At 33.8% G+C, this 17,985-nt stretch overlaps 1 protein-coding gene across 1 annotated transcript; it reads left to right on the top strand.

Moving 5' to 3' along the window:
- Window positions 1–3,522: 3,522 nt before the first annotated feature.
- Window positions 3,523–6,771, top strand: LOC140435832 (uncharacterized). Its single transcript, XM_072524548.1, has 2 exons — window positions 3,523–3,552; window positions 6,127–6,771. Exons 1-2 carry the CDS (start codon window positions 3,523–3,525, stop codon window positions 6,769–6,771), a joined length of 675 nt encoding a protein of 224 aa, XP_072380649.1.
- The last annotated feature ends 11,214 nt before the right edge of the window (window positions 6,772–17,985 follow it).

Below are 17,985 nucleotides of genomic sequence, written 5' to 3'. Positions count from 1 at the left end.
AAGAAATTGAAATGTCCCTGCTGCAGAGTACTTTTTTCAGTTTGTTGAAATAATTTCTTGCCTGTTCTATTCTTGCCTTAATCTCTTCTGTGTACTCGTTATTTTAGTTAATTATTGTACCCAGATATTTATATTTTTCAACTTTTTCAATTTGTTCTCCATGTATCGTTATGTTTTTTTGGCGCTATTGGACTTTTGTAATTACCATAAATTGTGTCTTTTTTGTCCGTTTTAAGGACAGTCCGTTTTCTTCACTAACTTTTACCACTCTGTCAACCATTTGTTGTAAATCCTCAAGACATTCCGCTACTAAAATACTGTCGTCGGCAAACCGTATATTATTGATTGGTCGCCCATTTACTTTTATTCCCATAGTTAGTTCTTCTAGTGCTTCCTGGATTATTTCCTTTGAATACAAATTGAACAAAGTGGGACACAGGACACAGCCCTGCCTGACGCCCCTCTTAATCTGTATTTCATTTGAAAAGACGTTGTTCCCTTTTACCAAAGCGATCTGATTATAATAGATAGCCCTAATGATATTGATGTCTCTCATATCTAAGTTTTTCTTTTCAAGTAATTCGATAAGACGGTTATGTCTGACCTTATCGAAGGCTTTGTTGTAATCCAAGAAACACATATATACTGGCTGATTAGCATCCATGCAATTTTGCACAAGTACATTCACAGTGAACAGTGCTTCCCTCGTTCCCAGTGCATTTCTAAATCCAAATTGTGTGTCACTTATGTCCTGCTCAAGTTTGTTGTGTATTCTCCGGTGTATAATTTTTAAAAATATTTTGAGCGTGTGACTCATTAAACTTGTTATCCGGTGGTCATGGCATTCTTTTGCATTTGGTTTTTTTTTGGTAGTGTTATGAATGTTGACATCAGCCAATATCTGGGAATGATTCTTGTACTATATTATATTGTATTGAATAAGTCGAACAATATTCCAATTTGCAGTTCTTCTATTAACCGTATTATGTCTACAGCTATTTCGTCAGGACCTGTTACCTTGTTGTTCTTTGTTCGCTTTATCGCTTCTAATATCTCATCTTCGGTTATGTCTGGGCCATTGTCGAACTTTTCCTGCTCTAGTACTATCTCAGTCCGTTCGTCTTTAAATAGCTCTTGAATATATTCCTGCCATCTTTTAAGCCTTTCACCGACGTCTATAATTATTTTGCCGTTTTTATCCAGCAGTATGTTTAAATTTTTCTTAATATTAGTGCCTATTATTTGCCTAATTTTTTATGAAGGTTTGAGTTATCATGTTTCTCTACCAACTGTTCAATCTCTTCGCATCTGTCACTATACCATTGTGTATATACATGTTTTTCTATACATGTTTTTGTCTTTGGTTTTATAGGATCTCCTTGCTTCCATGAGATCCAGAATCTTATCGGTCATCCATTAATTTTTGTTCTTGATCAGCTTAGGTGTTAGTGTTGTCTCACATGTGGGTATAAGAGCATCTTTTATATGCCATTTCCTGTTCGCATCTTCGTAGGAATAATTTCTATTTTGGTGAGCTCTTCTTTAATTTTTAGTGTGACTTGATCTTTTTTTGATGGATCTCCCGAACGGGTTACTTGTATCCTCTCTACTGTAGTTTTAGCCACAAGCTTTTTAGATTATTTTATTCATTTTGAAAAACCACAGTCATGTAATATTGGCATAATTACTGTAATTTATATAATTTATATCATCTATCTTTGTTTATCTTTATTAGACAACACCCTAATATGGGTTTATTATTTCAGCATTTACTTAACTTTGTATCGAGGCCTGAGGATGCTTTGCATATTGTAGAAAGTGAAACCGGTCGTCTGGATAGTTAAATTAAACTGATTGTGAGTACGTCTAATTTATTATTTATTTTACTTTTTGAAATGGACTCACACAAGCAACACATTCATGACTTTTTAGATTAATTCTAAACCTTCCTACAACTGGGTTGTGATCTGATCTCACATCAGCTTCGGGGTATGATTTTACTGATTTTATGGAATTTCGTTATCGTTTGCAGATGAGAAGGTGGTCAATTTGGCTTCTGATGACGTTATGTTGGTTGTCTGCTGGAGATTTACATGTATAGAGTCTCCTGGGCGGCAGATCATAATAAGTATTCGCGACAATAAAATTGGTCTCTTGGCAGAATTAAGCCAATCTGTCTCCTCTCTCGTTACGGGTGCCCAGTCCAAAGTTTCCAATAAAATCACCTTGACTTCCTCTACCGATTTAGATCTCCCATGACTATTGTAACGTCTCTAGATGTAGTTACTTCTTAATCTTGTTGCAATTCATTATAAAACTGTTCGAGCTCTTCATCCGACTTTTCTGCTGTAAGAGCATATACTTGAATTATACTGACTCTAGATTGAGCTGTTTTTAGTGTTACCATCATAACTCTATCCAAGATGGGTAAGCCAGTTACAAATTTCTGGGTAGTTTCGTCAACTAATATCGCTACTCCGTTCCAGTGATTTGCGTCACTGTCATTACCAGAATAATATATCTTTGTTTGGCCTACTAATATGTCACCTGAATTGGGCCATCTGCTCTCAATTAGTCCTAATATCTTTATGTCAAGTCTTTCCATTTCCTGAATGACTTTATGGACTTAACCTGCTTGGTATATTGACATACCATTCCACATGCCTATCTTCATACACTTCCTGTCGATTTTAGTCTTTTTTTTTGGACGATGTGTTACTAATGGGTATTTTACAGGGATTTTGATTGATATCGACCTGAGAGGCCCTGTACTCTCTGAGTGATTTGCCTCCCCTGCCGGATCTTGGCCTCCGATATCCATGATCAGTAACAGAGTTACTTTTTTGTACAGCCATGATAATTGTACTAGGGATATCTGTGTAGAATCTTTAATGTAGTGGTTTTTGCCTTGCCTTCTACATTCTTATGCCGTTGACAGTTTTATGCCGTTTTTGTTAATCCGCCTTCGAGGTCGATTTCTCAACCCCAGGACAAAAGAGTGCCCTACCACTTACTAACTCATCCGCCCGAAGCCGTTGCTCGGTAAGTGGGAGATTGCTTATACCGGCAATCACTCGGTAAAATTCTCGCCATATCTGGCTACCCTCACTTAGTTTAGCCTGCAGACCAATGAAGTTGCCCGGGGTGTGGCACTTGGAGCCATAAGTGAGAGTTAGTTGTCTTATGAGGACCAGTTATCAAGGACCATCTACCGTCTATGACGCTTGATGAGGTCGTTCCGACAAGAGGTGCTACCTCTATAACACAACTCTACACTCCTACAGAGAGATTGATATAAACCTACAATTATAAAATTTTTGTTTTAACCAGAACATGAATCTGACCTTATAAGCAAATCATTAATTTAAGGATGTTCTTCTTTTAAAACCTTACAAAATCGGAACAGACAACTCGCTATTTCAGTATTACCTCAGTTAGCTACATCTTCAGTTTACGTAAAAAAGTAAGATTTTGATCCTGATGAAGTTGTGCAATTATACAGCCACATTTGACGTAAATAGAATGCTGTTGATGTTAGAAGGTAACGGCATCGTTTGTTGTAGATTGATCATGATGTAGCACATATTGTTGTCAGATATTGGCTTTTAATTATCTACTTAATAGTATTTTCTCTAGAATCACATGTGCTACATGTATCATAGATATTTAAATGATAAATTAAATTTAGTATCGAACACATGGCGACATATGGAACGTGTAACTTAATATTTTTCACCAATTTGTTGTTCATCGCATCTTTCTAGGTACATTTCATTCAATTTTGTTACATCTAACATTGGTGACAAATACTTTCTATTCTGATTTTTTTTTTTTCGAGAATAATGAGAGCTCTCAGCTGGAAACAATTAAATATGTTGAGTAATGTAATCTATTACCGCTTCACAGACCTTGTGAGGCCTGTTTCTATGTTGCCCTTGTTTACTTGGACTTGGAGCTGGACAGATACTTTTTCTCTTCCGTAAGAGTATTTAAAAGAACAATCTCTTAACTTGTTCTTTGTACCTGTATTTTTTCGTACCCCAGTACGAATTCAGTGTTTTGAAACTTGATTTAAGTCAATGTTTTTCAACAAATGGCAGTTTTTTGCGTAATTTTCTAATTTATAAAACCTTTTCAATATAGATTTTCTAGTTTCTAGGCTGAATTTGGTTCCGCACTTTATTCTGCATGCTGCTTTACATAATACTAAATCTTCCTCAATTTTTTGCTGGTATAATTTTTACATATTTAGAAACATGTTCTAACGCTTTTTTTCTTCCATTCAACATGGGTGTATTCAAAAAATATAAAACTATATGTCGTAAGATTAAAATAAATTTACTGCTCATGAATCATAAACCATTTTAGTGAGGCCTACGTATGGTATCCATGTGTTTTTTTTTTTCATTTTATACTAAATATCTCAAAAGCACAAAACCAAATTTTTACTTATTAATAGCTCCTGGAGAATAATTTTATTAAATTTTGGACAATACGTAGTGTTTATTAAATCTTGAAACAGCCCAAATTACGGATATTACAATAAAATAGTTCATAATACAGATTAGAAAATATCCAAATACCTTTGATATTATCTTTAAAAGAAAATTATTATTATATTACCTTGTCAACGAGGCTGAAAAGGTAAAATATATATTCCCTTACCGACAGAATTTCCAGAAGTCGATGGTATCTGAATGTCCATACAATTCTGTTGATTGAATAGCTCGTTAACTTTACGGGTATTTAAATCAATCGAACATCTAGTCCAGTAGGTGACAAAACTGCAGTAAAAAGCATTAATTGATACTTTGCATAAAACAACAAGTATAAAACATACTTATATTAACTGATTAGTAATTGTAGGAAATATGAAAACTAATTGGTAAATTTAAGATTTAATTTCAAATAATATGGTTCTACAAATTATGCACAAAATCGCTTACCTTAAATTGGTGTTCTTTAGTATTTGGTTAATTATGCAGACCCAAATGTGACTACTCAATTCATCACTGCTCAATCCCCTCAATGGATTCCTTCCGTGAAATTCTTGTTGGACGCGAGACGGTACCGCCAGATACGTAACGTTCCGAATTCTTAACCTTTTTCGTTCAAGGTTGGAAGCGAAGTCGTACCTTGTCGGTTAAAATCTACTCATTGGGGCATGCCCATTTGGATATATGAGCGATTTGTGTGCGTCGAAGTAAAATCATATTATATCGGACTTTGAATGAAATGCGACCCATAAGCACATAAGGTTATTCTGCATTATTTTCTTCTTCTTCACGTGCCATCTCCGCGACGGAGGTTGGCAATCATCATGGCTATTCTGATCTTAGATGCTGCTGCTCTGAATAGTTCAATTGATGTGCATCCGTACCATTCCCTCAAGTTACGCAACCATGAGATTCTTCTTCTTCCTACACTTCTCTTGCCCTGGATTTTCCCTTGTATAATCAATTGAAGTAGGTTGTATCTCTCATTACGCATAACATGCCCCAGGTATTGCAGCTTTCGTATCTTGATGGTTTCCAATACTTCCATTCTTTTGTTGATTCTTCTCATGACTTCGTTGTTTGTTACATGCTCGGTCCATGATATCTTCAAGATTCTTCTATACACCCACATTTCAAATGCTTCCAACTTTTTAGCAGTCGACGCGTTAAGTGTCCATGCTTCTATCCCATAAAGCAGAGTCGAGAAAATATAGCACCTTGCCAGCCTAACTCTCAAGTCCAATTTCAGTTCTATTGCACAAAGTACCTTTCTCATTTTATTGAAGTTTGTACGTGCTTTCTCTATTCGAACTTTGATTTCTTTGGAGTAATCGTTTGTGTGATTAATTATTGTGCCAGGATAGTGGTAGTTTTCAACTTGTTCTAAAACACTACTGTTAATTGTCAGGCTTTCACCATTATTTTGGGTTTTTGATATCCTCATAAATTTGGTTTTCTTGGTGTTTATTGATAATCCATATTCCTCTCCATACTCAACTATCTTGTTCAATAGCTTTTGGAGGTCTCGGAGGTTGTCTGTTATAATGATAGTATCGAAGCTTTTAGGCGCTTCATTGCTCGAAGGGGCAGGTGCAATCATATTGTTAGTGATCAGGGCACTAATTTTAAGGGTGCTAATAACCAATTGATAGAACTTGCTCAAAATACCGCACAAAAATTAAACATTTCTTGGAATTTTAATGCTCCCGCTTCTCCTCATTTGAATGGATTTGCCGAGGCTGGCGTCAAGTCATTTAAATCATATTTTTACCGAGTTACGGGAAATCAAATCCTAACATTTGAAGAATTCTATACAGTTCTAACACAGATCGAGGCTATCCTGAATTCTCGTCCCTTGTGTCCCATTAGCACAGATCCGAATGATCTACAGCCACTTACGCCTGGACAATTTTTGGTTTTCGAGTCGTTAAATAATCCGATTCCTGAACCCAATTTAGATCATTTAAGTCTTAATAAATTAAGTCGTTGGCAGCTACTGCAAAGTATCCAAAGCGATTTCTGGAAACGTTGGTCTTTAGAGTATATTAACACTCTTCAACAAAGACACAAGTGGACAAAACAGTCTCCTCCGGTTTCTAAAGGGGATCTGGTAATTATTAAGAATGATCAGCAAGCTCCTTTTCAATGGGAACTTGGTCGTATTGTTAACGTCTTTCCGGGACAGGATGATGTAATTCGCGTTGTCAAAGTCAAAACTTCTCGCGGCACGATGAAAACACCGGTGGTCAAGATTTGTCCTCTTCTCGGCAATTAGGGTAACTACCTTTTTTTTAATTAGGTTTAAATTTAGTTTGTTTTATTAATTTTTTCTTTTTATCTTACTTTGAAAACATTCGTTTTGGCGGGGTGAATGTTCGGCAAAACTTATTTCTTTATTTTATATTGAATGTTATTATAATACTTAATTTATTTTGGGTAGAATAAGTTTTAGATTTTAATAATTATATTTCCTTAAAATAATGGAAATACTATGATAACGACTGACGAAAAACTAAAACGATGGGAAGAGTATATGGGAGAGCTCTTCGACGACGAAAGAGGAAACCCACAAGACTTGTCTTTTGAGGACAGAGAAACAAGTGCAGAAATTACAAAGGAAGAAATAATGTATGCACTAAAGAACACCAGAAACAGAAAAAGCCCGGGGCCAGATCAACTGCCTATTGATATCCTTAAAATAATAGAAAATGAGTACATTGATGTCCTCTTAAAGCTTTTTAATAAAATTTATCAATCGGGTGACATACCCAACGAATGGTTGACCTCAACATTCATTTGTCTCCCAAAAAAGAAAAATGCTAGAGAATGCACCGACCACCGTACCATAAGCCTGATGTCTCACACACTTAAATTGTTTTTAAAGATCATTCATAAACGCATTTACAAAACACTTGATATGGATATTGAAGAAACTCAATTTGGATTCCGTAATGGCGTAGGTACCCGTGAAGCTCTATTTGCATTCAACGTACTAATCCAGAGATGCTTGGATGTGAACCAAGATATGTACGTCTGTTTCATAGACTACAACAAAGCTTTCGACAAAGTCCGCCACAAAGAGCTAATGGACATCCTCAAAGCAAAACAAATACAACACAATGACCTTCGAATTATAACAAATCTATATTATAAACAGCAGGCACACGTACGCATTAATGAACACAAATCAGAAGAGTTCGAAGTTAAAAAGAGGAGTGCGACAGGGGTGTGTATTGTCACCACTACTACTATTCAATGCATACTCTGAGGAAATTATGAAAAGAGCTCTTGAGGGAGAAACAGCAGGAATCAAGGTCAATGGAACACCAATTAACAACATTAGATATGCGGACGATACTATCATTATAACAGACAACCTCCGAGACCTCCAAAAGCTATTGAACAAGATAGTTGAGTATGGAGAGGAATATGGATTATCAATAAACACCAAGAAAACCAAATTTATGAGGATATCAAAAACCCAAAATAATGGTGAAAGCCTGACAATTAACAGTAGTGTTTTAGAACAAGTTGAAAACTACCACTATCCTGGCACAATAATTAATCACACAAACGATTACTCCAAAGAAATCAAAGTTCGAATAGAGAAAGCACGTACAAACTTCAATAAAATGAGAAAGGTACTTTGTGCAATAGAACTGAAATTGGACTTGAGAGTTAGGCTGGCAAGGTGCTATATTTTCTCGACTCTGCTTTATGGGATAGAAGCATGGACACTTAACGCGTCGACTGCTAAAAAGTTGGAAGCATTTGAAATGTGGGTGTATAGAAGAATCTTGAAGATATCATGGACCGAGCATGTAACAAACAACGAAGTCATGAGAAGAATCAACAAAAGAATGGAAGTATTGGAAACCATCAAGATACGAAAGCTGCAATACCTGGGGCATGTTATGCGTAATGAGAGATACAACCTACTTCAATTGATTATACAAGGGAAAATCCAGGGCAAGAGAAGTGTAGGAAGAAGAAGAATCTCATGGTTGCGTAACTTGAGGGAATGGTACGGATGCACATCAATTGAACTATTCAGAGCAGCAGCATCTAAGATCAGAATAGCCATGATGATTGCCAACCTCCGTCGCGGAGATGGCACGTGAAGAAGAAGAAAATAATGCAGAATAACCTTATGTGCTTATGGGTCGCATTTCATTCAAAGTCCGATATAATATGATTTTACTTCGACGCACACAAATCGCTCATATATCCAAATGGGCATGCCCCAATGAGTAGATTTTAACCGACAAGGTACGACTTCGCTTCCAACCTTGAACGAAAAAGGTTAAGAATTCGGAACGTTACGTATCTGGCGGTACCGTCTCGCGTCCAACAAGAATTTCACGGAAGGAATCCATTGAGGGGATTGAGCAGTGATGAATTGAGTAGTCACATTTGGGTCTGCATAATTAACCAAATACTAAAGAACACCAATTTAAGGTAAGCGATTTTGTGCATAATTTGTAGAACCATATTATTTGAAATTCAATCTTAAATTTACCAATTAGTTTTCATATTTCCTACAATTACTAATCAGTTAATATAAGTATGTTTTATACTTGTTGTTTTATGCAAAGTATCAATTAATGCTTTTTACTGCAGTTTTGTCACCTACTGGACTAGATGTTCGATTGATTTAAATACCCGTAAAGTTAACGAGCTATTCAATCAACAGAATTGTATGGACATTCAGATACCATCGACTTCTGGAAATTCTGTCGGTAAGGGAATATATATTTTACCTTTTCAGCCTCGTTGACAAGGTAATATAATAATAATTTTCTTTTAAAGATAATATCAAAGGTATTTGGATATTTTCTAATCTGTATTATGAACTATTTTATTGTAATATCCGTAATTTGGGCTGTTTCAAGATTTAATAAACACTACGTATTGTCCAAAATTTAATAAAATTATTCTCCAGGAGCTATTAATAAGTAAAAATTTGGTTTTGTGCTTTTGAGATATTTAGTATAAAATGAAAAAAAAAAACACATGGATACCATACGTAGGCCTCACTAAAATGGTTTATGATTCATGAGCAGTAAATTTATTTTAATCTTACGACATATAGTTTTATATTTTTTGAATACACCCATGTTGAATGGAAGAAAAAAAGCGTTAGAACATGTTTCTAAATATGTAAAATTATACCAGCAAAAAATTGAGGAAGATTTAGTATTATGTAAAGCAGCATGCAGAATAAAGTGCGGAACCAAATTCAGCCTAGAAACTAGAAAATCTATATTGAAAAGGTTTTATAAATTAGAAAATTACGCAAAAAACTGCCATTTGTTGAAAAACATTGACTTAAATCAAGTTTCAAAACACTGAATTCGTACTGGGGTACGAAAAAATACAGGTACAAAGAACAAGTTAAGAGATTGTTCTTTTAAATACTCTTACGGAAGATAAAAAGTATCTGTCCAGCTCCAAGTCCAAGTAAACAAGGGCAACATAGAAACAGGCCTCACAAGGTCTGTGAAGCGGTAATAGATTACATTACTCAACATATTTAATTGTTTCCAGCTGAGAGCTCTCATTATTCTCGAAAAAAAAAATCAGAATAGAAAGTATTTGTCACCAATGTTAGATGTAACAAAATTGAATGAAATGTACCTAGAAAGATGCGATGAACAACAAATTGGTGAAAAATATTAAGTTACACGTTCCATATGTCGCCATGTGTTCGATACTAAATTTAATTTATCATTTAAATATCTATGATACATGTAGCACATGTGATTCTAGAGAAAATACTATTAAGTAGATAATTAAAAGCCAATATCTGACAACAATATGTGCTACATCATGATCAATCTACAACAAACGATGCCGTTACCTTCTAACATCAACAGCATTCTATTTACGTCAAATGTGGCTGTATAATTGCACAACTTCATCAGGATCAAAATCTTACTTTTTTACGTAAACTGAAGATGTAGCTAACTGAGGTAATACTGAAATAGCGAGTTGTCTGTTCCGATTTTGTAAGGTTTTAAAAGAAGAACATCCTTAAATTAATGATTTGCTTATAAGGTCAGATTCATGTTCTGGTTAAAACAAAAATTTTATAATTGTAGGTTTATATCAATCTCTCTGTAGGAGTGTAGAGTTGTGTTATAGAGGTAGCACCTCTTGTCGGAACGACCTCATCAAGCGTCATAGACGGTAGATGGTCCTTGATAACTGGTCCTCATAAGACAACTAACTCTCACTTATGGCTCCAAGTGCCACACCCCGGGCAACTTCATTGGTCTGCAGGCTAAACTAAGTGAGGGTAGCCAGATATGGCGAGAATTTTACCGAGTGATTGCCGGTATAAGCAATCTCCCACTTACCGAGCAACGGCTTCGGGCGGATGAGTTAGTAAGTGGTAGGGCACTCTTTTGTCCTGGGGTTGAGAAATCGACCTCGAAGGCGGATTAACAAAAACGGCATAAAACTGTCAACGGCATAAGAATGTAGAAGGCAAGGGAAAACCACTACATTAAAAATTCTACACAGATATCCCTAGTACAATTATCATGGCTGTACAAAAAAGTAACTCTGTTACTGATCATGGATATCGGAGGCCAAGATCCGGCAGGGGAGGCAAATCACTCAGAGAGCACAGGGCCTCTCAGGTCGATATCAATCAAAATCCCTGTAAAATACCCATTAGTAACACATCGTCCAAAAAAAAAGACTAAAATCGACAGGAAGTGTATGAAGATAGGCATGTGGAATGGTATGTCAATATACCAAGCAGGTTAAGTCCATAAAGTCATTCAGGAAATGGAAAGACTTGACATAAAGATATTAGGACTAATTGAGAGCAGATGGCCCAATTCAGGTGACATATTAGTAGGCCAAACAAAGATATATTATTCTGGTAATGACAGTGACGCAAATCACTGGAACGGAGTAGCGATATTAGTTGACGAAACTACCCAGAAATTTGTAACTGGCTTACCCATCTTGGATAGAGTTATGATGGTAACACTAAAAACAGCTCAATCTAGAGTCAGTATAATTCAAGTATATGCTCTTACAGCAGAAAAGTCGGATGAAGAGCTCGAACAGTTTTATAATGAATTGCAACAAGATTAAGAAGTAACTACATCTAGAGACGTTACAATAGTCATGGGAGATCTAAATCGGTAGAGGAAGTCAAGGTGATTTTATTGGAAACTTTGGACTGGGCACCCGTAACGAGAGAGGAGACAGATTGGCTTAATTCTGCCAAGAGACCAATTTTATTGTCGCGAATACTTATTATGATCTGCCGCCCAGGAGACTCTATACATGTAAATCTCCAGCAGACAACCAACATAACGTCATCAGAAGCCAAATTGACCACCTTCTCATCTGCAAACGATAACGAAATTCCATAAAATCAGTAAAATCATACCCCGAAGCTGATGTGAGATCAGATCACAACCCAGTTGTAGGAAGGTTTAGAATTAATCTAAAAAGTCATGAATGTGTTGCTTGTGTGAGTCCATTTCAAAAAGTAAAATAAATAATAAATTAGACTTACTCACAATCAGTTTAATTTAACTATCCAGACGACCGGTTTCACTTTCTACAATATGCAAAGCATCCTCAGGCCTCGATACAAAGTTAAGTAAATGCTGAAATAATAAACCCATATTAGGGTGTTGTCTAATAAAGATAAACAAAGATAGATGATATAAATTATATAAATTACAGTAATTATGCCAATATTACATGACTGTGGTTTTTCAAAATGAATAAAATAATCTAAAAAGCTTGTGGCTAAAACTACAGTAGAGAGGATACAAGTAACCCGTTCGGGAGATCCATCAAAAAAAGATCAAGTCACACTAAAAATTAAAGAAGAGCTCACCAAAATAGAAATTATTCCTACGAAGATGCGAACAGGAAATGGCATATAAAAGATGCTCTTATACCCACATGTGAGACAACACTAACACCTAAGCTGATCAAGAACAAAAATTAATGGATGACCGATAAGATTCTGGATCTCATGGAAGCAAGGAGATCCTATAAAACCAAAGACAAAAACATGTATAGAAAAACATGTATATACACAATGGTATAGTGACAGATGCGAAGAGATTGAACAGTTGGTAGAGAAACATGATAACTCAAACCTTCATAAAAAATTAGGCAAATAATAGGCACTAATATTAAGAAAAATTTAAACATACTGCTGGATAAAAACGGCAAAATAATTATAGACGTCGGTGAAAGGCTTAAAAGATGGCAGGAATATATTCAAGAGCTATTTAAAGACGAACGGACTGAGATAGTACTAGAGCAGGAAAAGTTCGACAATGGCCCAGACATAACCGAAGATGAGATATTAGAAGTGATAAAGCGAACAAAGAACAACAAGGTAACAGGTCCTGACGAAATAGCTGTAGACATAATACGGTTAATAGAAGAACTGCAAATTGGAATATTGGTCGACTTATTCAATACAATATAATATAGTACAAGAATCATTCCCAGATATTGGCTGATGTCAACATTCATAACACTACCAAAAAAAAACCAAATGCAAAAGAATGCCATGACCTCTCAGATTTTAATATCGCGTGATGAGGAAGATAAATCCAATTTCTTGGCCATTTACATGATTTGTATACGACATGTATGTTAATTTCTCATACTCAGTCAAAAAAGCAGAATAGTCCAGCTGCAAAACAGGATCTTTACGAAAACGATTTTCTAGCGGATAAAAGCGTTTTAATGCGCTTTACTCGCGCAACAACTCAATCCAGTTAAGTTTTTTGGAAAACAGCATAAGGCTGATTTTTCAACGATATTTGACCTACACTGAGCAGTTTGTAAAATAATTTGACTCCAAAAGAGCATCTACTTTTGCATGTTTGCAAAATTCAGGATCAGCTAACATGATATTTTTTGGTATTTTGAGTTGCTTAGAATTTATTTGAATCGATGGCATTGTTTTGCTGATTTGTAGTAAAATCAAGAATTCAACAGTTTTTTGAAACTTGCTAAAACGCGATTTAATTGTAGCATGAGCAGAATTTGTTATTTTAGTCGATAAATCATCTACCCCGGAAACTGTAATATTAACGAGTTTTTGATCTAGAGTCAAAAATTGAGCCACGGATTCTGTAATAAAATGTGCTTGAGAACCAGCATCCAAAAACACTCAAGTTTTAGCTTTTCCGCGACCATTTACGATATCTACCACTGCGGTAGCTAATCTTCCGTGGATACATGAGCGTGCAAATTTACGCTAGTACTTTGTGTATTCATGTTTGTATTTTTATTGTTATTCGAATTTTTTTTGGTTTATCGAAATGTAACAAACTATTGTGTTTTTGATGACAAATGCGACAGTTGGAAGCGGTGAATTGTAAGACGCGATGATTTTTGCGTAAACAATTAATACACCATCCACCTTTTTTAGCAACATCCTAACGTTCAACAGGCGATAACGATGTGAATTTACGGCAGGAACTTACATAATGCTCACCTTTACAAAAAATACAACTATTTTGTAAAGTAGTTGCAGTATACGTTTGATGATTTTGCGAATACAAAGTCCTATTCGACGATTTTGATTTATTTGGTGGAAGATTTTTGATAGTAGCTTGCTAAGATCGCTTGTTTTCACGCTGTAGCGTGCTGACATCATTTGTTTCATTGTTGGATTACTCGATTCGTTAGTACTATCCTCCCATCGTTCGCGGATACTATTGGTGAATTTATCTTTGAATAAACTGACGAGAATCGAATTCCACGAGTCGATGGGTTCACCAAGATTTTTTAACACTCTTAAATATTTTTGAATATAATCCAAGAATGCGCGAGTTGAAAATTCTTTTGACATGCACGGCGTGCCAACTAGCGATTTGATGTAACTATCCCGAATGAATTTTCGATCGTCATAGCGTTTTTGTAACAAATTCCACGCGACATCATAATTTTGAGCAGACGATTCGATAGAAGATATTATGTCAGCAGCTCATCCTTCTAAACAACTTTTCAAGTAAAATAGTTTTCTTACGGAAGAAATGCTATTATCTTCATGAATCAAAAAAACCTAACCACGTGTCTATAGCCCCAGTAAACCTAGGTAGAGGAATACTTGGAAGTGATGCTGCCGGGAAATTTGTTGTAAAATTATTTGCAACAGCAGCAGTTAATGCAATGTTGTTTGAGGATTGAATTTCTGCCGACGACAACGATGAAGGAAAGCTAGAAAATATTGGTTCTGGTGATGTATCATCCACCGTTGACGATTTAAATTTTTCCGTAATCCGACCAGACAAAAACTTTGTGGCGATTGAGTATGTTTTATAATATCGTTCCCCAAATTCTATACGATAATTAGTAAGTTCATCCGATTCCTTAAGTAATATTTCTAATTTCGTTTGAACGATTTCAAAATTTTCACGAACCTTTTCTATGTCCTGATGCCGTTTTTCTAAGCTTAAAAAAATCTGTTTCAGGATTGTATTTATTTAAAAAATTTTCATATGTTGTTAAAGATCGTTTGACATTACCGCGTTTGATATTAAGGGATTTAACTTGGTCTTCAGTCATTTTAAATCTTTATAATATATATATATATATATATATATATATATATATATATATATATATATATATATATATATATATATATATATTGTTATGATGTATTATTTGTGACTGATGAGCAATGAGTGTTTTTTAATAATATATATAGGGTTTTTATCGCGGTTCTCAAAGAATTAGTTTGTAAGCACTTTTTGAAATTATCTTTATTATATCTATTATGAAACACACATATATATCTAACATAACCAATGTAAAATTTAAAATAAACTATCTTTAAATTAAAATTCTTATGAAACTAATTAAATTATATAGATAATGTAAATTTTAAACAAACTATCTTTAAAATTGAAATTCTTATGACACTAACTAAATTATATTAACAAAACTTTGTACCTTTCTTTCACTGAATGCCTAAATGAAAATGTTCTCCAAAATAAAGATTTTAATCACCACTCAATGTCTTCGTTCTCAGCCTCGGTTATCCTTGTTTTTGTGAAATTACTTTTTCCAATTATCAGCTTCCACCAATTTAAAATATTTTTCTTCTTAACAGCATTTATATTTATTCTTCTTTTCAATATACCAATATCCAATCACCAAATATATTATACAATTTTAATTTTCAATTAATACTTCCTTCCATTATCCAATCACCATTTGTACATAACATAATTTTTAATCTTCAATAATATTTTCTTTATTCTGTTTCTTAATCTTCATTGAACTCACTATATTGAACATTTCACCAACTGATTGACTGTATTCTATCTTGAACTATCTTGAAAATAGGACCGACTGACTTTATAACTGTAACTAATTTTCTTACTAACTGACTGGTCATTTTTAATCCAAATCACCGAGTATTTATACCTTTTCAATCTTCCAGAACCATCTGGCAAGGAATCCTATTAGAATTGTTCCATTTCCTCCATATGAATGTTCTCGAAACAGTATATGTTCAATTATGTCCATAGATATAACCATATTCGAGAAAGTTCTACCGTAAACAAAGGTTAAATTCTGTATTCTAGAGAATTTCTTTCTTTTCTATCGAGAATTTTGTTGACATTTAGGCTTTTCAGATCAGAATATAACTTAAATCAGTGACTATATGTAAACTAAACATTTTAAACTAACATTTAACCCTATTTCCTCCCCGAGTAGGTATATTTGGTTGCCTAATCACATGGCTCACTTAAATATTTTTACAATATTATAATTATTAAAATAAAATTTTTTACACTTAATTTCTTAAGAATACCCTCATATAAATAATTTTTATAAAATTCTCTAGTATATAATTTATTAAAATAACCAAATACTTTTTATATCTAATATTATCTAGTATATAACTTATAAATTATTTTTAATCACTATTTTTCTTTCTCCTATATTCTATATCATTTTAATATATATATATATATATATATATATATATATATATATATATATATATATATATATATATATATATATAAACAAACAACCAAAAAACTAAAATTTGCCAAGACAAAACGGTAATAAACAATTAAAATTATGCGGTCAGTTTTTCAAATTCCTACTAATTAATTTTGAACAAACTCGAAACAGAGAGCATATTAATTATTGTTATGAGTAGTAAAAGGAATACAGCAAAAAGAATGGATTAATTGAGTGGTTCGAATGACTTACTTTGAACTGGTGACTTTAGATACTTCTGGTATTGACAGCTAGGATTTGATTTGATGCTATGATTACCGTTGTTGTTAACGGTACAGGAATACGACGACGATATGTCATGAATCCTTGCGAATTCCGACGAAAATGCGATGATTTATTCTTGATGCACCTCACTCACGGCCACTTTACTTTGATTTAAAGCAATAAATTACAATACAATAAAAAGCCCTATTTTTTCGACGATAACTAATCTCAGTTATTCAATTACGACACGAAAACCACTAGTTATATTCGGCCGAAGGATTATGTCACGACAGACGAATAGTTTATCGTGAGATATATGTACTATAAAATATTATTTTATTTAATTAAAATAAGATACGACGACAATTTTCATAGAACTATTTATTGCTTACTATACATGTTTACAGAACTGCTACAGAGTGTCGAATGCTACTACTAAAAATACATTACAAAACGTATAACAGAAGCCCCTAGGGGAGGGGGGTCGTTTCTAAAAACTATAAGATTTTAACGTTTGGAAATAACGTACATTACAAATTTATTTATATTGTCTTTATCAGAACCATCTAGAGACGCAGCGACTGCGACAACAATAGCCGACGGATTTGCCGGGTATCTACTTTCTAAAGGGAAGGTTTAATCTACAAACTTTCACCAGAAATATGTAAAACTGACAAACATTTTAATCTTTTAAGAGATTTCTGGAAGCTAAATAACCCAAATTTTAAGAATTACCGATATGAATAACATGAAGTGAATTATAATGAGACGGAACAATATATATATATATATATATATATATATATATATATATATATATACATATATATATATATATATATATATATACATATATATATATATATATATATATATATATACATATATATATATATATATATATATATATATATACATATATATATATATATATATATATATATATATATATATATATATATATATATATACAAACAACACAGTTTATTAGGGCTGCAGTCAGTAGGTTTGGCCGGGATGTTATAGAAACACTCTTTTGACTTTTGGTCGAGCTTTCGGAATTCTTTTATTCCTTCTTCAAGGCACTGTAATTAGAAGAGAGTGTAAATATTTACAATATATCTCAAATTGTCATTACAATTTACTAGTCGTTGAGATTATTTTTCTAAAGCTACGACACTCAACATTAAAAACACACATATAAAATATAACATTTAAAATAATGGACAATATACATTTT

This window comes from Diabrotica undecimpunctata, chromosome 3 (genome assembly GCF_040954645.1).
Source record: "Diabrotica undecimpunctata isolate CICGRU chromosome 3, icDiaUnde3, whole genome shotgun sequence".
In the NCBI taxonomy this organism is placed as follows: Eukaryota; Metazoa; Arthropoda; class Insecta; order Coleoptera; family Chrysomelidae; genus Diabrotica; species Diabrotica undecimpunctata.
The sequence above is the reverse complement of the archived record's forward strand: the minus strand, read 5'-3'. Positions and strand labels throughout refer to the sequence as shown.